Source organism: Hyperolius riggenbachi, chromosome 1 (assembly GCF_040937935.1).
Source record: "Hyperolius riggenbachi isolate aHypRig1 chromosome 1, aHypRig1.pri, whole genome shotgun sequence".
Lineage (NCBI taxonomy): Eukaryota > Metazoa > Chordata > Amphibia > Anura > Hyperoliidae > Hyperolius > Hyperolius riggenbachi.
In genome coordinates this window covers 371,512,843-371,537,115 of record NC_090646.1, presented here as the reverse complement: position 1 = coordinate 371,537,115, position 24,273 = coordinate 371,512,843, and the positions used below count along the sequence as shown (strand labels likewise).

The window sequence follows — 24,273 nt, the reverse complement described above, 5'->3', positions numbered from 1 at the left end:
AAACTCGAACCTGTCCTTTAAAGGGGTTCTTTCGCGAAAAAAGTAGGCAGTTAAAAAATGTGACAGATGACAGGTTTTGGGCCAGTCCATCTTTTTAAGGGGGATTCTCAGGGCTTTCTTTGTTTTCAACAGCATTTCCTGAACAACAGTTGCAAAATCTAACTGACATAATAGTGTGATTAGGGAGGCCGGCTGGTATCTTGCTATTTTGGCAGTTAAACTGCTGTTCAGGAAATGCTGTTGAAAACAAAGAAAGCCCTGAGAATCCCCCTTAAAAAGATGGACTGGCCCAAAACCTGTCATCTGTCACATTTTTTAACTGCCTACTTTTTTCGTGAAAGAACCCCTTTAAGGAGCACCTGAGACAAACAGAAGAATTTATACTCACCTGGGGCTTCCTCTAGCCCCCTGTACTCAGTGGGCTCCCTCGCTATCCTGCCAGGTGTTCTGTTTGTTTTTAATCTTCTCCATAAGGAAGGCTTAAGTCGCACCAGTCGGGCTGTGCTGCGCATGCGTGGCCGCACACACACCCCCATCGCAGTACTTCCTGCGCAGGTGCAGAACGCTCCCAATGTCGCACGCGCGATAGGCCGTAGGCTGAGGCAACTGAATTAAAGAGAAACTCCGACCAAGAATTGAACTTTATCCCAATCAGTAGCTGATACCCACTTTTACATGAGAAAAATAATGATTTTCACAAACAGACCATCAGGGGGCGCTGTATGACTGATTTTGTGCTGAAACCCCTCCCACAAGAGGCTCTGGTACCGTACGGTACTCTGGGCAAACTGCCACAATGTAACAATGTTCAGACAGGAAATAGCTGCTTACAGCTATCTGTTAAAGCCAGACTAGCTAGAAACAGCTACATAATTTGCCCACAGTAACAATGTCACCATGTAATACATGTCAGAATGTGAATCTGGGAGAGGAAAGATTTTACAATGAGCAAACACTGACTAAATCATGTATACATAATTATTGTAAAAATGAAGCACTTTTTTTATTACATTATTTTCACTGGAGTTCCTCTTTAAAGATGAACTGAGCCCCCCAGGAGGATGTCGAGGGAGCCCACGTACATGAGGCTGGAGGAAGCCCCCGGTAAGTATACTTTCGTCTATTTAACTCGTTTCCTTTAAAAATTCAATAAAAGGATTTATTACAAAAGTACCTTAACATTAAATTATCATTAAACTACATCACAGGGCCTGCAAGAAAATGCAGTATCTTAAAACAAAGGAGACAATCCGAGAGTTAACGATACTATGTAAGCTGCAGCAATTATAGCAGCTATATTACATGGCATCATCTTCCCCTAACACCCCGTCAACGTAGCAGCATCGTCCCCCACATAATGGGCACGCCTGCCCACAACCAATATGGCGCTGGCCGAACAACAAGCTTCTTCCTGCTGCCTGCGCACCACGGGAAGCTGACTGCTGGAGTGAAGGTAGTGGAGGTACGTGCAGCGCTTCGATCTGACACCAGCATTCTGAACCATCAGAAATAGCGATCGGTGCATCTAGGGAAGACGGGAGGTTCTGGCCCCATCGACCGAGAGATCGGTTTGTGCACACAGACGCTGGCAGAGAGAAGAAGCTTCTTGGAGGAGGGGGAAGTAGCAAACTAGTAGCAACACTTATATAACTCACTCACTTATATAACTTACCCCATGGATGGTTCATTACACAAATGCATTGTATTCAGCCCACAACTGCCTAGACGTGTTAATTGTTGACTTATGCTAATTAGCCGTGGGTGGGGGGAGAGCGAGAGATATGTTTACTTAGTGACTCTCATCTTATGATATTGCTACACATAAATATGCATAGAGAGTGTGTGTCTCCAGCGACTGTGTTGGTGATCCAATGCTACTTGATGATGTATCAATGAAAGACATTTGATTGACTTTGAACAGTGTGTGGACTTTTTGAATTTGCATTGTACGTTATGATTGGTCCAGCACCTGGGAAACTTGGAAGGTGTGTGGCCACACATCTGCATTCTTGGACTGTATTAAAATAAGTACTTTTTCTCATTTGTATATATGTCAAATTTTTAGCGTTAGTCTACTTTTTAGGGGACCCTCTTCTGTAGGCCTGAAATATAAATCGAATTTAAACTGAAATCGCAACCACCAAGATCACAATTTCGGAATCATCAAAGTGGAGATTATCGCGATCACGTCATTTTCACATGGGGAAGTTTGAAGAAGCGGCTTCAAACTTTCCCAAAGTCCCGGCGCTTGCAGCCAGCAGCATTGGACATACCTTCCGCACAGGCTTTTGTGCTTGGGAAAACTCTGGGTTCCTGTACGTCACATGACATACAGGAAGTATTCTGTGCATCAGAGCCTGCAGGAGGCGAAGTGGTTAGATGGGCATCGCTGGACTCGTGTTGGAAGCTATGTCCAGAACTGATGCAGCTTGGGGGATAGTGGAGGCACAAAGAGAAACAGAGTGGGCTCTGAGACACAAAGGGGGCAAGAGAGAGACCCAGAGGAGGCATTAAGAGGCAAAGGGGGCGAAAAGAAAGACAGGGACAGAGGGGGAACAAACAGGCATAGATGTGGCACAAAGCTTGATTTGAAGAAAATCATGAATCAAATCAAAATCGTGATTTCGGACAGAAATCGCTCAAATGATTTCCTAAAATCGTTCAGGCCTACTCTTCGGTACACCTCTTGGGACAGTTTAGCTAATGTGATTGGGTGGACGGCACACTCTGGAACTGTTAGGTTTCCATAAGTAGTAAACAACACCCACACTATTTTGCCAATCACACTGCTTTGTGCTGTAAGAGGATACTGTGAAAACTGTTTCCTGTGAGGTTTCCTGCTGGGTCCCATAACGGAGACTAGTGCTTTCTTTTCTGTAACCTTTTTTTTCTTCTGTGTACTTCTATCATCTTTCATCATTTTTATCTGCATACTTCTTTTCTTGCAGTAGAGTATAGGGAGCCCCCATAAATGCATGTTTAAATAGCATGCATGTAATTAAGTCGCTGGGAAATTTGGACACAGGGCAAAGCTGAAAAAGTCTCACCCTGCTCCTGTATAAGTCCTGGCGGCGTTAATTACTATTACTATTGGTTTTAATAGTAATTTGGGCTATGCCTTTTGCCGGCCCTCAAATTACTGTCTGAGCATCGCTATAGCCGTAATTTGCCGTAGGTGCGTCCAAATTTCCTGTGCTGTTTTTGCCTGTCTTGGTTTAAATCCCCTATCAGGGTTCCCCATTGGTATATTGACTGGACCAATGAGAAGCCTCTTTGAGGAGCAATCAAATGGGTTCTGGGTGGGCTCTCCATCAAACAGGTCCAGGTCCCTGATACAGTAGGCAAAGCCACATAGCATTAATGTCAATGAAGTATATCAGCAACAAAAAAGTAATGGCTTAGATGCATGCAGAGAGTTGAGGACCTTGAAAGTCAATAGGCTAGGTCCCCATTGCAGCCAGGTCTGCCCACAACAACTATTCACTTGATAAAGAACGGTGTACCCGTTCGAAACGGTGTCCGTTGTGTGGGCAGACCTGGCTGCAATGGGGATCTATCCTACTGAGGACCGTAGGCTTTACCCCCCTTAAGGACCAGACCCTTTTTTTTTCCATTCAGACCACTGCAGCTTTCACGGTTTATTGCTCGCTCATACAACCTACCACCTAAATGAATTTTGGCTCCTTTTCTTGTCACTAATAAAGCTTTCTTTTGGTGCTATTTGATTGCTGCTGCGATTTTTACTTTTTATTATATTCATCAAAAAAGACATGAATTTTGTCAAAAAAATGATTTTTTTTTTTACTTTCTGTGCTGACATTTTTCAAATAAAGTAAAATTGCTGTATACATGCAGCACGAAAAATGTGGACAAACATGTTTTTGATTAAAAAAAAAAACAACCCATTCAGCCTATATTTATTGGTTTGGGTAAAGGTTATAGCGTTTACGAACTATGGTGCAAAAAGTGACTTTTCCCATTTTGTAGCATCTCTGACTTTTCTGACCACCTGTCATGTTTCATGAGGTGCTAAAATTCCAGGATAGTATAAATACCCCCCCAAATGACCCCATTTTGGAAAGAAGACATCCCAAAGTATTCAGTGAGAGGCATGGTGAGTTCATAGAAGATATTATTTTTTTGTCACAAGTTAGCGATGTAAATTAGTTGCCCACTTTTTTGGACATGTGTACGTGAGGTTTAAACGACATGATGTTTGCCTGACAAGTCGTTCAAATGACCGATCCAAACGACAATCATAAAGTTGGACATGTGTACGCACCTTTAGTAATGAGTTTGTCAGCAACAATTTTGTGACTAGCAGATTCAAAATGAAGTCAGGACTCCTGATCTGCTTCAGAAGCTGTCTCTGAAAGGAAGTCAGCAATGTTCTTCTCATTACAGGCTTGTTGTGAAGTTCCCTATTCATTGGTAAGTCATCTTTTCCTGTGAGTGCAGAGGAGCAGGAATGGATTCTGAACAAGTGAAAGAACCTCATCAAGAGGAAGAGAAGATACTACCAGCTGCTGTTCGAGCAAAGATAGAAAGAAATAGACAAAGGGCTCTGATGTTACGACAAGCGCGACTTGCCTGCAGACCTTACCCTACTGGTGAAGGTGATGAGTTTGTTTGTCTAGTATCATAGTGTAACACAACTGCTTGTTTATCTATGCAACATTTTTGGGGGATTCATATATATGCACTTAAAATACTTGATTGCTATTAATTATGAATAGTGTTATGAAAACCGTATTCTATTTAATGGCATAACCAATTAGATCAGCTGTTATTGTTCTGCTCATAATGTGGTGTATTCACAAGATATCGAAAAAATGTACATGCACAGTCAATGTGTGACGTAGATTACAAACTTTGCGTAGCTCACATTATGCACACCATGTGTACATTGTTGATGTATGCAATTAACGGGTATATTAGGAACTGTACAAGCTGCGTTACTTAATACGCATACGTTTGTGGGCATATTTAGTGCATAGACCCCAATATTGCTAACTGTAGAAAACATTGGACCATATACTATTAACTTTTCTCCTGAGTTTTCTCCAAGGAGATAATTTTTTTTTTCATCTTATTTAAAAAAAAAAAAAAAAAAATTACTTTTCAGCACTTAGCAACTGAAAAAATACTAAAAAGTAGGTACAAAGATAATATCAAACTTCTTTTGAGTAATTTCTTGCTTGGTGGGAGCTTTAAAAGTATTTCATTGATAAGGTTTGAAAATATCTCCCTAGGGCGAGTTCACACCAAGAGCATTTTCAAAAGCGCTTGGCTAATGTCTTTCTATGGGCTAGCTCACACCAGAGCGATGTTTTTTTTTTTTTTTTTTTTTTATCCCGCAAATGTGGGTCCTGCAGCAAATTGGAGGCGATAACGCTTCAATGTAAAGTATAGGAAAACTGTAAAATCACTTTATAAATCGCTGAACAGAGCAATTTTCTAAGCGGTTTTTTTTTTTGGTTTTTTTTTTGCCGTAAGCTGTTCACTTCCAGGTCAAGGTGTACTTCCTGTTTTGCCACAAGAACTATAAAATCACTAAATGCAAATGCTACAAAATCTCTAGGCATAAAAAAAAATAGCTAGGCACATGCCGGAAATCGCTACTGCAAATTCCTATAAAAAGCGCTTAGCGTTTGCGATTATGCTTGGCGATTTCTGGTGTGAACTAGGCCTTAGAGAAAACTCGGTAGGAAAATTAATAGGATATGGCCAATTGTCTACATGGACTAAATGGGAATACTAAAATATGTTTGTTGCTTATCTACAGTCCTCAAACCATGTTTTATTTATTTTTATTTTTTTCCTGTTAGGGATGTCTGCGGTAAAACCTCTTCCAAAGATTGTAGATTCAGGAGGAGGATTCTTTATAGAGGAGGAGGAAACAGAAGAAAAGCCAATGGAAAATGTGGTTCATCAGCCAGGTAAGATTTTAGTTTATTTTCTGCTTATTGTTTGTGATTGTTTTGGGTGACAGTTTAGTGTGTTCAGCGGTATCCCCTTACGTCGGTTCCTCCCACTTCAGCAGTCCACTGAGCTGGAAAATTCTACAACTGCTGTTTTTTCCCTGCAGGCACTGCTAGCAGATGCCTCCGGTCTGTTAGCTTCACAGTTGCTTGGAGATTCAGAGCAGGCTGAACAACTACTAGAATTTAGATTGGAGTTTACTTGCACAACCGGGATATTGGAAAAACAGAGACAGCCTTTAGCAGCTATCTTCCACTAAAAGAAAATACTGTGGTAATGTGGTTGATTGCAGTAGGCTGTTCCCTTATGGTTTTTTTTTTTTTTTCATTTTTTGTTTTTCAATCAATGCATACAAACTGCAGAATAATAAAGCAAACCTGAACTAAAAAAAAAACAAAACAAAGAAACCTATACTTACCCCCTGCAAACCAGCATCTTTTTTTTTTTCTCCTCGCCGTTGTCCCATGTGGCCACTGCATTATCCGGAATCTGGGTCCTCCAGTTGATAAATAGGACCAATCCCGAAGCAGCATCCAGGTCGACGCTCTGTGAACTCTAAGCTGGGTGCTTGGGAGGGACGTGAGCGCGCATACAGAGGGCTGGGAATGGGTGGCAAAAGGGCAGATATGGGAGGGAAGTGAGCGGGGGCATTGCTAGGATCCTAAGAGATCCGGGGCACTCCAGCCCCCCCCAAATGGGTGTGGCCATGCACTGGGGTGTGGTCATGGGTGGAGTCAAATTTACATGAAATTAACAGCAGTCTGAGTAGGCCTGCCCAGCATGAATGTTGGATAAAGCCCCCCCTCTCCATTAATGTGGAAAAAAAGCAGCAAATCGCATAAATAGGCGGTGTCACTTAAACATACAGTAAATAGGCAGTTACCTGGCCTTTGTGCTGGTTGGTCTGGCTTTCTGCTGGGCGAGCTGGCCTGCTGCTAGGTTGTCTGGCAGTTTCCCCCCGTAGCAGTCCATGACCTTCTAGTGGATCTCCTCCCATGCTCGTACGGGCCTCCCATTGAGGCACCACAACCCCCTGCATGCCCCCATAGAACCACAGCTCCCTGCATGCCCCCATAAAGGCATCACAGCACCTAGCATGTCATCACGACACCCAATATGCCCACATAGAGGCACCACAGCACACAGCAATAGGGGGTATGGGGCATGCTGGGTCCTGTGGTGCCGTGCTGTGTAGTGCCATGCTGGGTGCTGTGGTGCCTCTACTCTGCCTGGGGGACATCCAGGGCACCCCAGAATAGATCCGGGGCACGTGCCACTGATCTCTGGGGCTAGCAACACCCCTGGAAGTGGGAAGGACACACTCAGCCTCTTCATGTTTTTGCATATTTGACAGTTTGTTGAATATTTTCACAGTGGATACTGGGGACAGCGAAACTTGAACAGACTGACCAGAGAGATGTCCGTCCTAAAGGCACATACCTTTTGTGCTAGTTTTACTGACTTCAGGTACACTTTAAACTGCACCTTCAGGATTCTGCGTACGCTTAAGTACACCCCTGAATCCTGAAGTGGATTCACGGAGGGTGTCTCCATGAACACCCTGCGAGCCGCCGATCGCGGCTCGCAGGGTAAATGTAAACATGCGGGGAAGATCTTTCCCGGTGTTTACATATATACGGCGCTGCTGCGCAGCAGCGCCGTAGAGGAGATCGGCGATCCCCGGCCTCTGATTGGCCGGGGATCGCCGGCATCTAATAGGCTAAAGCCTATCCCATCAGGCGCAGGACGGAAATCCGTCCTGCGCCGCTCACAGGGGGAGGGAGAGGGGGGGAAGGAGGCCAGGAAGCGCTGCGGAGGGGGGCTTTGAAGAGCCCCCCCCGCAAGCAGCCGGCGGCGATCAGACATCCCCCCCCCCCCCCAGCAGGACATATCCCCCCCAGTGGGGGAAAAAAGGGGGGGGGGGAAGTCTGATCGCCCTGGCTGCTATCTGATAGGTGCTGCGGGCTGGAGAGCCCACGCAGCACCGATCAGAAAAATACCCTCCCTGGCACAGAAATGGTTAATTTCATAAACCAGTGTTGTCTGTTTTTTTTTTTTTTTACGAAAAATTATTCAGATAAAAATGTGCATCTTGTAATTTATGTAACATATGCAATTTATACTTGTAATCATTCAAATAAGAACACTGACTTGAACCTAGTATAGTTTTACTGTATACTGTGCTACTTTCTCCCTGCAGGGCCTGTACTGGAATTTGATTATTTATTTTGTGAAGAATGTGGCAAAGATTTTATGGATTCATACTTGAGCAATCACTTTGATTTGGCTGTATGTGACAGTTGCAGGTAATACATCTATTTTCTTAAAGAAAAGCAAACCTTTCAGTTTTCACCTATCTTTATTCAGCTTCTTCCCATGTCAAAGCTAAAGCATTTGGCCATCACATAAATACAAGGATTTGATAAGCATAGGGAGAGTTGGATAAAACTCTTATGGCTTTATTGTATTAATTTTAACAAACACTTTACTATGCACAGCTAAATACTGCATTGAAGAAGGCAGATTCAAATTGCAATCTGAAAGATAATTGAATGTCAACAGAGTATAGAAGCAAAGTGCTAAACATAGTACCTTGTTGGCCAAATGTGCTTGTAATAGCATAAAGTTTTGTTTATATATTCTATCATATCAGTGCTCAGATCAGATCCCTTTAAGGGCTATTTATACACTAGGATCAGTTGAGACAGCTGCTAAAGACCGCCCCTGCTGAGAATCTAGCATGTGTACAGTGGGCCAAATCAGCTGCCGTACCGCTGCACACCCGATCAACTAACTTCAGCCTGACATCTTGCATCAGACGTGATCGACTAATGTGACCAATTCCGGCTCAAAATTGGTCGCATTGGTGGTTGGGCCTGTACTTGGAGGCACCAATTTTGAACCAATTCGATAATCGTCAAATTGGTTGGTTGGTCGGCCGCCAAAATCACCTGATGTATGGGCACTTTAAAGTGAATGTGTATCACTTTAAAAATAAAAAAGTCAGATACTCACCTAAGGAGAGGGAAGGCTCGGTTCTAATGAGCCTTCCCTCTCCCGGTGCCCGGTCCCGCGCAGGATCCCCCGTAGCAGTATTCGACCAGTTCGGTCAAATACTGCCACTTCCGCCGCCGAAGAGAGGTTTCGGGAGCACTCGGGCTCCCGAAGACGGGCCGCTCCATACTATGCATGCGCGAGCGCCCTCTGATGCAATCGTGCGTGCGTAGTATGGAGCGGCCCGTCTTCAGGAGCCCGAGTGCTCCAGAAGACCTCCGAAGTCCCTGCGGCAGGGGACGCGAACGGGGGAGCCAGCGCAGCACCGAGGGCACCAGGAGAGGGAAGGCTCATTAGGACCCAGAGCCTTCCCTCTCCTTAGGTGAGTATCTGACTTTTTTTATTTTTAAAGTGGTACCCATTGGCTTTAAAGAGAATCTGTATTGTTAAAATCGCACAAAAGTAAACATACCAGTGCATTAGGGGACATCTCCTATTACCCTCTGTCACAATTTCACCACTCCCCGCCGCATTAAAAGTAGTCAAAAACTGTTTTAAAAAGTTTGTTTATAAACAAACAAAATGGCCACCAAAACAGGAAGTAGGTTGATGTACAGCATGTCCACACATAGAAAATACATCCATACACAAGCAGGCTGTATACAGCCTTACTTCTGAATCTCAAGAGATCACTTGTGTGTGTTTACCTTCTGTCCCCAGCTTCTCTCATGCACTGAACATTACAGGCTTCCTGCAGACAGCTCTGCCTATGTCGTTAATTCCTTAGTATGTGACAGACCAGCTCCTTTCACAGCCTCCAGAGGAGGATTTTTATCCAGCTCTCTTCTATCACTGATAAGATAGCAGAGAAGCTGCTGGCTTATGTAAATAAAACACACACTGGAGTGTGCATAGAGGAACAGTTCAACACTGAAGAACTTGGCAGCCTTCCAGACACAGGCCGACAAGTCTGACAGGGGAAAGATACATTGATTTATTACAGAGATGGTTATAGTAGAAAGAGCTGCAGCAAGCCAGATCACATTAGAATAGGTTTAGGAACTTGTAGGAAGGTAGAGAAAACGTTGTAATTTTTTTACAGAGTCACTTTAACACATCCAATATTGATTGGTCATTGATTGGCCAGCCTTACAACTTCCACGTAGTATGAAGGCTTACCTACACAATCTGTTCATAGTATTCAAAATCTGCTGCTCCTCATGGAAGTAGTAAAATTAGCTAATCAAAATTGGAAATGTGCACACACCTTTAGTAACAGCTGAATGCTACGGGTGGGAAGTGCAGCCAAACTTAAAGTGGACCCAAACCAAACATTTTTTTAATGCAAAATATTTAGTTGCACCACTCTGACACATACAAAGATAAATAAACACTACTTCAAGCCTATGAGCATTTCAGTGCCTGCTTTTCACCCTTCTCTTTTCATAACTAGGGTTATACAGGTGGCAGCCATTAGCAATTCCTCCATTGCTGGATACCATCTACTCAATCAGTTTGCCGGATTCTGTCCCGGCAATTTGAAAGGAAGGGAGGGGTTCCTCCAATAAATGTAAAATATTTTATATTTGTCATCATGCAGCTGAAAAAAGGCTGCTATTTATTATTATAATTAAGAAAATAGATTTCATTTCTGAAATCTTGTATTTTTAATTTGGGTCCACTTTAACAGAAATCACACAAATCTAAACTTATTTGTATTTGAAGAAGTGATATTTTCTGATATTTTGGCCTAGTACCATTACTCCATATCCTGCATCATATTCACATTCTATGGTACAAGAGGGAGTTCCACCTTTTTTAATTTTTGTAGTTTTATTCAGTGATTTATGCATTGATAAGAATTACAGTACTATGGTCCAGTTGGTTGCCTGTGTGGCTTGCAAATGTGCAGTTTGCAAATGATAAACATCCATATACATGTTGTTTTTCATAATAAACAAATTGCAGAAAGCAAAAATGACACATAAATTGGCGCACGGATACACATCACTTGGCACAGTGCCTCAAAATGTTCTATATCAAATGAATATTGAAGACAACCCTTTCTCTGTGTCAGATATTCCATTTCTGAATAAAAAAAAAAAACTGAATGTAAAGGTTTACTGAGATCTAATGAAAACTTTAACTCTTGCTAAAAATATTGCTAATTGCCTGGTGTCCATAATTTGAGTCACACCTGTAACCATTTTAGGCAGTGGACACATGAACTGCGCACTAGCTTTGGATTAGTCACTCAGAATGCATTAAAGGCAGAGGAAAGCCAAAAAGCATGCCTGAAATGGCATCATATGTCAGTATAGGTGTGCTTTAATTTAGAATGGGAGGCAATCATTCATGGCGTCATGGGAGGCTTAAGGTGCGTACACACATGCGACTATAGTCGTTTGTAACGATCGTTCCCCGATCTTTACCAACGACGATCGTTACAAAAAACGAACCACCGACTATTAAGGCAAACGACGAATGAGCCAAATCGCTACAAAAGAAAGTTCTGTCTCGGCGAATTTTAACCAACGACGATCGTTTGCAAAAGTAGTACATAGTTGGAAAAGGTCGTTCGTACTAGGCTTGACATGCGCATTTCACTATTTCTCCCTGAAACTTCTCATTTTTATGCGCAGGCGCAATAGTTGCTTTACGTGATGTAACGTTCGTTCTAACGATCAGATCGTTACACACATTTAAAAACTAACTATACTCAGGTCGTTCTTTCATCAATTAAAAGCTCGTTCGTCGTTCTCAACGAACGATCGTTGTCGCATGTGTGTACGTAGCATTAGCTTTAAAACATTTTTGAAGTGGTGATGGTGACTTTTGTATAATCTCTATTTTCACTCTGTAACTACATTTGGGTAATGCTTTAAGATAAATTTTTACAAAAGACTAGCTGCACACTTGCCTTCTCTCTATCCCAATGATCACACTCTACATATATATAGGGGATCACTTACTAAAGCTGAAGAACTTAAGAAGACAAAAGTAATCCAACAAACTTGCACTGGAATGCAGAATTACATTCTGAAAAATAAGTGTACATGTAGGATGAACATTTGTCACATAGTAAAATAAACTATAAATTCCCCCTCCCTCCCCCTTCCCCATATAGCTTTTAGACACAGTAGTATTAACCTCCCTTGCATTATCAAAGCCGTGCAATTTTTTTCACAAGCTTTTAGATGCTAAACACAAGAAATAAAACATACCACATAGAGATCAGCAGCTCCTGCATATAACTCACTCAGGCATGGGATTACCGCCCTGAGCTGTGGATTTCTGCCCCGAGCCTGACTCGGGATTACCGCTAAGGAGGTTAATGTCACAGCTGTGAAGCTATTACTGACAGGTTTTAGGCTAGTCCTTCTGTTAATGGGGGATTCTCTGTTTCCATTATTCTTTTAAAAGGCTTTCTCTGGCAAGGACCTATACAAAGATGCCAGTCTGTCTACCCACTTGCGTGCCACTGTTCTAGAAGGTGCCACTGTGAGAAAGAAAAGAAATACTGGAAATCCCCTACGAGGAGTTGGACTAGCTAAAAATCTTCAGAGAGTAGAGATTGTTGGAAGGTTAGTACGTCAGATATTCTGCAGCTGCAGTTGTATACATGCCTATAGAGGGAGTTTTTTTTTTTTTTTAAATCCAAATGTTATCCTCTACTTACCGTTACTACTACTGTGTTCTACTTACATCTACTACTGTAGATGTGCTTATGTCTGCAATATTCATGAACCTTTTAGCAACCCACCACTATGGTTTGCTGTTACCCAAGCAGACGTAACAAACGTAAGTCATCTAATAACATAAAATGTTTAAATATTTAGTCCAGGTTTGCTGAATGACTTATGTTTTACAATTTACTCCAGCTTTAGTACATCACCCCACCACCATTCATTCAACTAAACCACGTGTCGAACTCCAGACCTCAAGGGCCATGTCCATGCCAGTATTTAAAGGGATACTGTAGGGGGGTCAGGGGAAAATGAGTTGAAGTTACCTGGGGCTTCTAATGGTCCCCCGCAGACATCATGTGCCCGCTCAGCCACTCACCAATGCTCCAGCCCCGCCTCCGGTTCACTTTTGCAATTTCAAACTTTAAAGTCTGAAAACCACTGTGCCTGCGTTGCCGTGTCCTCACTCCCGCTGATGTCACCAGGAGCGCACGGCGCAGGCACAGACCATACTGGGCCTGCGCAGTACGCTCCTGGTGCCATCAGCGGGAGTGAGGACACGGCAACGCAGACGCAGTGGTTTTCAGACTTTAAAGTTTGAAATTGCAAAAGTGAACCGGAGGCAGGGCTGGAGCATTGGTGAGTGGCTGAGCGGGCACATGATGTCTGCGGGGGACCATTAGAAGCCCCAGGTAACTTCAACTCATTTTCACCCCCCCCCCCCCCCCCCCCTACGGTATCCCATTAAGATGGGCCTTGAAATGGAGATGTGTTCTACTTTATGAGCCATGCCTTTACTGATTCAGTGCCATCAATTAGAGCTGTGCCAAAAATTTGTGACGACCTCAGCCCTTGGGGACTGGAGTTCAACATCTCAGAACTAAACTGTGATCTGTTGTTTTTCCAATAACAATAACTATGCATTATGGCAGAGACTCAGAAGAAAAGCACAAGCTCATAACACGGACAGAAGCCAAGAAGGAGTATCTCCTGAAAGACTGTGATATTGACAAACGGGATCCTGTGCTGAAGTTCATTTTGAAGAAAAATCCTCATAATACCCATTGGGGCGATATGAAGCTTTACTTAAAACAGCAGGTATAAAACATTTTCCAAGTTCTTTTCTTTTTGCTATTTTTGGTGTCTATTATTGGCCAGATTTGTATTCTCATTCTCTTGTTAATGTGATCGTGTAAACAACTAAATATTCCCAAAACTGCTCTCCAAACTGTTCCTCCAATGGTTTGTAATATAAATAATTGCATTGCTCTGCAGTCATGATGTAGTTTGATAGTTATTTACATGAACCTGATTTCAGAGGAGAATGGAAGCTGCCATCTTTCTTCTGTGAATGTGAAAATCTGTTTCAGCAGTTCAGAGTAGTTTTGCTTGAGGTCAGAAGAATTTGCAGAGTAGCATGTGATCAGTCTGAAAAGGTGATGTTTGTTATGCTCTGATTTGCTCATAGCAAATCAAAGCCTTAAAGTGTACCTGGGCGACATGTGACATGAGATAAATGTGTATGTACAGTGCAAAACATTAATAACCAGGCTTTTTTACTTGCTTTATGTTGCTGTCTGAAAGAGCTAATTTTTAGGCATAAAAGTGACAGCTTCGGTCTTGTCTGTACTTTGTTGGGAAGATAGTAAACATCACCGATAAATAAATTACAACAATAAAGGTTTTCCTGGCAGAATACAACTTCTGAGAGTGGAGGAGATTTAAAAAAAAAAAAAAAAAAAAGTCATCAGTTCATGTATTTTCATTTAGAGACCCTTAGTAGGCTGCCAATGAGCAGAGACAACAAAACATTCAATCTACTTTGTTAATGTTTAAATGTAAAATAAAACCACGGGCTATCTAAAAAAAAAGAAGCCATTTTAAGGAGTAGTCCGATAAATACTATTATCTCATCAGTTTATTCTCACCTCAGGCTCACTTTAACCACTTAAAGACCGCGGTGTTAAACCCCCCTAGTAACCAGGCCATTTAACAAAAGGGCCACTGCAGCTTTAAGGGCTTGCTGCAGGGTCGGACAACTCAGCACACAAGTGATTTCCATCCCCCCCCCCCCCTTTCCTCCCCACCAACAGAGCTCTCTGTTGGTGGGGTCTGATCGCTCCCCAGATGTTTTTTTTTAGTTTTTTTTTTTTATAACTACCTGCGGACCGACATAGTTGAAATCTACGGCGGGCAGGGGGTGCTGCGGTTCTGACCGGACGTAAACTCTACGTCTCATTTACAGCGCGTCCCTGGCGCTGTCGCCGCTCTATAGCTGCCACCTTTGCCTGCCGTCACATCTCTGACTGTGATATATTGTATACATCCCTGTGCTCACCCATGTGCTGGCGTGCCTTCCCCAGTGTCCTGAACCTTCTCTCTTATTACTGCCAGGGAAAGCTTACTCTTTCTTTTAACCAGTTGCCGACTGCTCCACGCCAATTGGCGTGAGCAGTGCAGCAGCCCAAGGGCCGATTGGCGTGAACGGCTGTTTATGGGGCTGGCAGGAGATCGTGCGCAGGCGATCGCCGCTCGGCAGACTGAGACAGCGTGACCGCTGTCTAATTACTTTGTACAGCACTGCGATCTGCAGCAGCGCCATACTGGGGACAGCCGTGTGACACGTCTGTCCCCTCCAGAGTGTCAGCGGTGATCCGCTGTCATAGGCTGAAGCCTATGACAGCCGATCACAATGATTGGCTAGCAGGGGGAGGAAAAGGGAGGGTTTAGGATTAAAAAAAAAAAAAAAAAAAAAAAGGTATTTATAAATATTTGTGAAAAAAAATATTTGTGCGGGGATCAGACCCCACCAACAGGAAGCTCTGTTGGTGGGGGGAAAAGAGGGTGGAATCACTCGTGTGCTGTGTTGTGCGGCCCTGCAGCTTGGCCTTAAAGCTGCAGTGGCCATTTTAACAAAAAAATGTCCTGGTCACTAGAGGGGTTTAACACTGCGGTCCTCAAGTGGTTAAGTTAGCCAATAAATGATATTCTGATTCAAAACTTCTTTCTTTTACTGATGGCTAACACTGTACAATACTCTACTGCTACAGTACTACTGTTCATGCAACCAATACAGTCAAAACAGCTGATCTGCATACTTGTTCTGGGACAGAGATTCAGATAGCATTAGAGCAGAACACATGTGGGCAATTAACATTTTCAAAAGGGACTTAAGATGCATACACACACATCCAATATTGATTTGCCAATTCCATGTAGTATGAGAGCTTATCTACATAATCTGTACCGTAAGTATTTAAAATCTGTTAGCCCTGATACTTAATGGAAGTGGTAAAATTGTCCAATCAAGATTGGATGTGTGCACCAGGCTTGAGCAATTGCATCTTCCATACACCTTTCATTTGCGGTTCCTGTTAATCCTTTTTGCTTAACACCTTATGTTTTGGCTATTTTTAGATAGTGAAACGATCTCTAGAGGTGTGGGGCTCTGAGGAAGCTCTTGAAGAAGCTAAAGAGACCAGACAAGATAGCAGAGATAAAATGAAACAGAAGAAATTTGACAAAAAAGTAAAAGGTAGAGTGGAAAGCTGCCTCTAAAATGTGAAATGGTGATGTAAAATGAACATCCAGCTACAGGATGTGAAAAAAATGTTTTGTCTTTTTTTTTTTTTTTAATTTTTTAATATGTTGTCATAAAGGCGTTCTCAACCAAATGATTTTAGTGATAATTCTAGAAGGGCTTGGAAGTCGTGGAAACCCTTTTTCTTTAAATTTAAGCACACTTTTTTTTCGTAATCTTAGTACATTCCATCTTTTGTCAACTTGCTATAGACTAAATGTTTTCTTTTCTTTTTCACTAGAATTGCGCCGTGCCGTCAGAAGCAGCTTGTGGCGGAAAGATGCTTCTGGTCACCAACATGAATATGGACCAGAGGAGCATATAGAAGAGGATATGTACAAAAAGACTTGCATAACATGTGGTCATGTACTAAATTATGAAAAGATGTGAATGTTCACCAGAACAATGATTTTGTTTTTTAATATTTGTAATAAAATGTACACAAGCATTAATAACTGTAAGTCAGTCTGTCAGAGAAGTAAGCATTTGCTCAAATATAAAGCTGTAGGCTAGAGATAAAAGGCCCCAGGCTAGAGACCTGCAGCGGGTCGGGTACCCGCGGGTAACCCGAAATACGGGTCGGGTTCGGGTACCCGAATTGATTTAAGCTGTGGGTGCGGGTAGCGAGGTTCGGGTAGGGTAGCGGTCTGCGGGTGCGGTTGCAGCCCCTGATGAGTCTGATGACGAAACGCGTAGGGATGAGCCAGTACGCCAGATGCAGACACGCCCCCTAGGCGAGTAAGCGAAAGCCCGGAGTAGTGTGGGGATTCCGACCAGCGGGACGCCGCAGGGAACCGGGAGTACACCTACAAGGGCCTTAGGAGAGCCGCTGTGACACGCTTGATATCATTGTGGAGCTTGTAAATAGTTAGGAGGCGCGAGAAGCGCGGTTATGTGTCATTTGCTTCAACATACTGTGCAATGAGGTTTTATTGTGTTTTTAGTAGAAATTTTATGAAGATATTAAACGTTTGATACCAGCATATGGGTGTGCTTCACTGATGTGCCTGAGTGAGACATAATAACAAAGCGAGAGATCCACCTGCAAAACGAGGTGGTTTTAATCCAGTGAGCCTCTCCATTTTTGGGTGGTGGAGTCACGAGTGGAAGCACAGAGTGTTCACAATCACACGGGTCTTTTGAATCTAAAAGTGTTTACAATATCACGTGATGTGCAGTTTTTCTAATTTTAGATCGTGGCTATGGAATGAGAGCGCAGTGGATTTTTACTATTTGAACTTTCCCATTGGATGACCCCACAGCAAACTCAGTGGACATTTTTCTTGGAGTGTTTGGTCTAGAGTGACTTTTTGTGCCGGATAGTTTGGCGCTGCTGATTGTTTTCCATGTGTATAAAAATAGGTTTTATTAACTTTACAGCTCCCCAATGTTACTTTAAATGTGCACTTTAGAAGAAAATGTAAAAAAGCGGGTAGCGGGCCTGTGGGTCGGGTTGCGGGTAGCGGTCCTGCGGGTGCGGGTCGGGTTGCGGGTATCAAATTCACCAGAAAGCGGGTCAGGTCGCGGGTGCGGGTATGAAAAAGTGGACCCGTGCAGGCCTCTACCCCAGGCTATTGGTATTAATGAGCAATAAATACAGCCTTGAGAGAAAAATAGAAGGGCTTCTAAAACATGCTACTTTTCTGGCTTTAAAGCAGATCCTGTAGCTATAATACTTTCATAACCACTCTGGAACAAGCATACAGATCATTATTTTGACTCTCCTAATCTGCTTACTTGTTGCAGGTGATTCATTTAGAAAGTATTGTTTGTTGTACACTGTACAGCCCCACAGAAAATTATCACTCAATCGCCCTAGTGGGTCCCAGCACTGAAGGAGGAAGTATTGAGATCGAAATTACTCCTTGCATTCAAATTTCATGTAAATTATATGCAGCTTAAACTTGGACCTACCAGAATAAATTCATGTCAATTTTTATTGGTCCAAGTTCAAGCTGCATAACATTTACATAAAATCTATATGCAAACAATAAATTTGCATTTCATTGATCATCCCTAGTCACCAGTTGCAGCTTGTCAAACACTAACAGAATTTCACCCTATAGAAAAGCATTGTGGTTTTAAAACGGCTGCCAAAATGATGGGGGGGGGGGGGGTCCTAAGTGTTAGCAGCCATTTCCAGAGCGTCTCATATGTTCCCTAAATCAGTGTTCCCCAACCCTGTCCTCAGGGCCCACCAACAGTGCATGTTTTGTAGAAATCCACAGAGGTAGTTAACCAGCTCTGCTGAGACACTAACTACCTCACCTGTGCAAGTTTGTGGTTTCCTGCAAAACATGCTCTGAGCCAGAAACAGCGGCCTGACCTAGGCTACAGAGAAGCAGCACTGGACTGTTGCTCAGTGGTCCAAAGTACTTTTTTCAGATGAAAGCAACTTTTACATGTCATTCGGAAATCAAGGTGCCAGAGTCTGGAGGAAGACTGGGGAGAGGGAAATGCCAAAATTCCTGAAGTCCAGTGTCAAGTACCCACAGTCAGTGATGGTCTGGGATGCCATGTCAGCTGCTGGTGTTGGTCCACTGTGTTTTATCAATGGCAGGGTCAATGCAGCTAGCTATCAGGAGATTTTGGAGCACTTCATGCTTCCATCTGCTGAAAAGTTTTATGGAGATGAAGATTTCATTTTTCAGCACGACCTGGCACCTGCTCACAGTGCTAAAACCACTGGTAAATGGTTTACTGACCATGGTATTACTGTGCTCAATTGGCCTGCCAACTCTCCTGACCTGAACCCCATAGAGAATCTGTGGGATATTGTGAAGAGAAAGTTGAGAGATGCAAGACCCAACACTCTGGACGAGCTTAAAGAGACTCCGTAACAAAAATTGCATCCTGTTTTTTTATCATCCTACAAGTTCCAAAAGCTATTCTAATGTGTTCTGGCTTACTGCAGCACATTCTACTATCACCATCTCTGTATTAAATCAACTTATCTCTCTCTTGTCAGACTTGTCAGCCTGTGTCTGGAAGGCTGCCAAGTTATTCAGTGTTGTGGTTCTGTGATGCATCTCCCCCCTCCAGGCCCCTGTCTGCACACTGCCTGTGTATTATTTAGATTAGAGCAGCTTCTCTCTTATCTTTTACAAGCTGGATAAATCCTCCTCTGAGCTGGCTGGGCTTTCACATACTGAGGAATTGCATACAGGCAGAGCTGCCTGCGCTCTGCAGGAAGAAACAGCCTGACACTTCAGTGGAAGATAGCTGCAGGGGGAAAGAAACACACAAATGATCTCTTGAGATTCAAAAGGAAGGGTGTATACAGCCTGCTTGTGTATGAATGTATTTTCTATGTGTGGACATACTGTACATCAACCTACTTCCTGTTTTGGTGGCCATCCTGGGCCTCCATAACACCTGAGCAGTGCCACAGGCTGATTGCCTCCATGCCACGCCGCATTGAAGCAGTCATTTCTGCAAAAGGATTCCCGACCAAGTATTAAGTGCATAACTGAACATAATTATTTGAAGGTTGACTTTTTTTGTTTTAAAAACACTTTTCTTTTATTGTTCGGATGAAATATACTAATTTTTTGAGATAGGAAATTTGGGTTTTCATGAGCTGTATGCCAAAATCATCAAGAAAAACAAAATGCTTGAACTACTTCAGTTGTGTGTAATTAATCTAAAATATAAAAGTCTAATGTTTATCAGTACATTACAGAAAATAATGAACTTTATCACAATATGCTAATTTTTTGAGAAGATCCTGTATACTAAATAACATCTATGCTGTAAGAATAAAGCCTGATGTGTAGCTGTGTTACTAATAGAGATGGTGAATGACATGGAAATAATTCTGTGTTGATGCTGATTTATGCAAATGTAAGCACTCTTTGCTCATGAAATCAAATAATTTGAGATGTTAAAATTTGGTTTGGGGACTACTAATTAAAGGGTACCTGAGACGGATGAAAAGTTTTAGGGCCCATTTCCACTATCGTGAATTCGCAAAGCAATACAAGTGAATGGGACTGTTTCCACTTGTCAGGATTACTTTGCGTTTTTCTGTGCAGAAAAAATTCGCATGGCAGAGCCATCAGAATTCACATACCGCTATGCGAATTGCATACAATGTATTTAATAGGAAATTTGCATGCGGTTTGGGTATGTGAATTCGCACAGAAACAATGGAAAATCACACCAGCACTGCCATGGTTAAATTCGCATACATAGTCATCCATGCAAATTCGCATACACCCGCATGTGAAATTTGCATCCGCATGCGAATTTTTACCGCGGGCGATTTGCACCGCACAATTGGAAATGCAGCCTTATACATACCTGGGGCTTCCTCCAGCCCCCTTCAGGCTAATCAGTTCCTTGCCGTCCTCCTCCACCACCTAGATATTCTGCTATGAGTCCCAGTAATTCAGCCAGTCAGGCCACGTGCAGCTCCTACAGCCAGGAGCATTCTGCACCTTCGACAATAGTGCTGCACAAGTGCAGTAGCGGAGTGTGTGCATGTGCACTACGCCAGAATGGCTCAAGTACTTGGACTTGTAGCATAAGATCCAGGTGGCAGAGGAGGGCAGCGAGGGACTGATTAGCCTGAAGTGGGCTGGAGGAAGCCCCAGGTATGTATACAACTTTAATTTCATCTGTCTCAGGTTTACTTTGTTACACAGTAGTACTATACTCTACATATGCACTCTCCACAGAGCTGCAGGGAATCCACTGAGAATGTTGTGCACATTGAACACAGAGGTGTTGTCTATCACCCATAAACCTGGTTCAGATTGTGCATGAAGAATGTGTAATAGAGGAAAAATCTCCTTATTCCCCTGAAGAGTACCTGCCCATCACTCTTACATGTACCCACAGTCACATTGCCCAGGGCCTGATAGATGTTCTTTGTTCCGGTCTGTACCTTTTTCAAGTACCCTTACCAAGGACTAGTTTTAGTCAATGACTAAAGGGAATAAATATGGCAGTCTACACATCCTTCTCACTTCAGTTGTCTTTAATTTTTAAGCGTTGGCAGTTAGATGAATTTCATGTTACATACTTTTAACCACTTGAGGACCGCAGTGTTAAACCCCCCTAAAGACCAGGCCTTTTTATTGTTAATTGGCCACTGCAGCTTTAAAGAGACACTGAAGTGGAAAAAAAATGATATAATGAATTGGTTGTGTACTATGAATAATTACTAGAAGATTAGCAGCAAAGAAAATATTCTCATTTTTATTTTCAGGTATATAGTGTGTTTTCTAATATTTCATCATTCTCTAATATGTGCAGATTACACAACACTCTGCATTCAAAATGATTCTTTCAGAGCAGTCTGTGAACTAATGACCTCTTCTCTAGCAGATAAAAAGAAAACTGTTCACTTATAGTTGAGATAATAAAAGTCAGACGACAGTCCTCTCCACGACTTTGAAAGTCGTAGAGATAACAGCTGTAGTTTAACTCTTCCTGTACTGGAAACAATTAAGCTGGCCATACACTGGCCCGATTTGCGGCCGTTTCGACAGCAGATTCGATCACTGGGATCGAATCTGCTGCCAATCGTTTGCGCTAAACGCACCCGCCAATCCGATTTAATCCCGAAATCGGATCGGTCCGTCGATCGCGCCGTGCGGAAAAATACCGTCGATCGCCCGCGGGTAGGGAGCGCGTCACTAGTGGCGGCCGATCCGATCAGGTATACATTACCTGACGCTGGCTCCCGGGCATGTTCTCCGCGCTGCACCGCTCTGTTCCTGCTTCCATCCCAGCGTACATTAACTTCCTGTGTCACTGCAGTGACCAGGAAGTTCAAATAGAGGGCACTCTATTTGAACTTCCTGGTCACGGTGTGACACAATGTACGCTGGGATGCGGTGCGGGGTGCAGCGCGGAGAAGAGGACCCGGAGCCAGCTTTAGGTTATGTATACGGGGGGGGGACAGGCGGCAGGAGCAGCTCAACAGATTGTGATCGGTTTCAGGCTGAAACAGATTCACAATCTGTTTGCAGTAAAGGCAGCCATACGATCCCTCTCTGATCAGATAGGGATCTGTCAGCTGGTCGATCTAATGGCAAATCGACCAGTGTATGGCTACCTTTACACTGATGTATCTGATCTTAATGTTTTATTTCTTAGCTGTGCTACATATACAAATCATATCTTTTTTTCGCTTCAGTGTCTCTTTAAGGCCAAGCTGCAGGGCCGCATAACACAGCACACAAGTGATTCCCCCCCAAAAGAGCTCTCTGTTGGTGGGGTCTGATCCTCCCCAAATTGTTTTTTTATACAAATATTTACTTTGTTTAATACATTTTGCTTTTTTTTTTTTTTGAGAGGTTTAGGGTCTTTGTATTGTTGAAAGATCCAGCCCAGCTTCAGCTTTGTCACTGATTCCTGGACATTGGTCTCCAGAATCTGCTGATATTGAGTGAAATCAATATGTCCCTTATTCCAAAATAAAGCTAGCTTGTCTAAAAGTGCTTTAGCATACCTCAAGCGGCTCTGTTTTTGCTGTGGGCAAATCATGCATCAACTTGGAATTATTAATTAACCATCCCTAGTGGGGAGTACTGATCGTAACCAACAGTTTTTTGCATTCAGGCTTTTAAGGTACTCTTCTCTTTAAGAAATGTAGTTCATAACGTTAAATATAGCACAGCTGGCTTCCATTTCCCATGTACTACAAGAAGTGTGCAATACCACACAAATCCCTAAAATAATGAAATACATGCATTCTTAAAGCAGCAGGGACAGCCATACTAACACTTTCAGGTCATTTCCATGTTTACTACCTCTGACTGAACCCAAGCTCCATCTTATTCCCCCAATCTTTTTTTCTCCTAGAAACTGCAGTCATATCCAGCCTGCTTTATAAACAGCATAGATTTCAGCAATTTCTGCAGAAATATGCTGTCACACTGAACTGCCCTCAGCCAATCAGTGAGAAGCAGGACTGTGGGAGGATGACAAGCCTCACTCTCTCCTCAGCAATGTACCAAATGGAGCTAGCTGGCTGAGAAGATTAATAAGAGCAGAAACATTTGATTATATTGGAATGCTTGCAATGCAGGGTCAGATTGTAGACAGCATAATAAACAGACCAATTTGATTTTATGACTGACAGCCCCGTTTTAAAATAAGAAATTAATCTTTAAAATAAATAACATGAAAACCCTGGTAAATTGACATGAAGTCTTCCTTGAGTGGCATAGCTGTAGAATCATGGGCAAAATTTACACCCAACAATGTAGAACAGCTGCAAGATAAGACCCAAAAACGTAATTGTCAGTTACAGTTTGAGGGGTGTAAGCAAAGGGAGGAGACTGTTAAAGAACAACAAGCTAGCCATGCTTTCTTTTTCTTTGGAGGGCAGAGAAATGATGAGAGCAGGAGCAGTACAATAGCCTTAGCTTTCACTTTGACAGGCCTGATCTCTTTCTGACACATTAGGGTCATCAGACACCTGCTATATTCTTAGCAGAGGTGTCCCTGACCAGTCAGCTCACCAGAGAACCATCTAGCATGTGCACATGGCTTTATGCTAGTGGGCTTTTTTCAGTGCTCTAAATTCCCAGACGTATTAACAAATGTTAATCATGTTAAAATGGTCCACAAGATGCAAAAGGAAGACATTTATGGTGCATGTGTATGTACATACTTTAACCTGCTTAGTGGTAACCCCGAGTTAAGCTCGGGCTGGAAATCCACAGTTCAGAACGGTAACCGCGAGCTGGATCCATCAGAGGTGAGTAATATGCACGGCTGCCACAGATCTATCTAGCAGTATGATATTTTTTTTTAGGGTCTAATGCTTCATACACACTTGATAAAAGTCTTTGGAAAATGAAAGATCACAGACCAATTTTACCCCTTTCCATGTAGTATGAGAGCCATACTCTACACAGTCTGTTCTATGGAGCTGCACTCCCCATCAGATAAAATCTTTGCAGGATGCTGCACACAAAGATGCCCGTACACACTCAAAAGATCATTATCTGCAAAATATCTGTTCCTGCAAAAAATCCATTCCTGCAAAATGCATTCATAGTCTATGAGATCTGC

At 42.8% G+C, this 24,273-nt stretch overlaps 1 protein-coding gene across 2 annotated transcripts; it reads left to right on the top strand.

The window, feature by feature from the left end:
- Positions 1 to 1,034: 1,034 nt before the first annotated feature.
- XPA (XPA, DNA damage recognition and repair factor) lies at positions 1,035 to 16,697 on the top strand. Of its 2 annotated transcripts, XM_068234323.1 has the most exons (8): positions 1,057 to 1,104; positions 1,209 to 1,462; positions 4,405 to 4,616; positions 5,829 to 5,939; positions 8,183 to 8,288; positions 13,595 to 13,760; positions 16,080 to 16,197; positions 16,484 to 16,697. In XM_068234323.1, the coding sequence occupies exons 3-8, from the start codon at positions 4,469 to 4,471 to the stop codon at positions 16,630 to 16,632; spliced, it is 798 nt and encodes a 265-aa protein (XP_068090424.1). In that variant the 5' UTR covers positions 1,057 to 1,104; positions 1,209 to 1,462; positions 4,405 to 4,468; the 3' UTR covers positions 16,633 to 16,697. The 2 variants fall into 2 exon arrangements, with proteins under 2 accessions (XP_068090425.1, XP_068090424.1); XM_068234324.1 differs by lacking the exon at positions 1,209 to 1,462 and having other exon boundaries at positions 1,035 to 1,104.
- Positions 16,698 to 24,273: the final 7,576 nt, after the last annotated feature.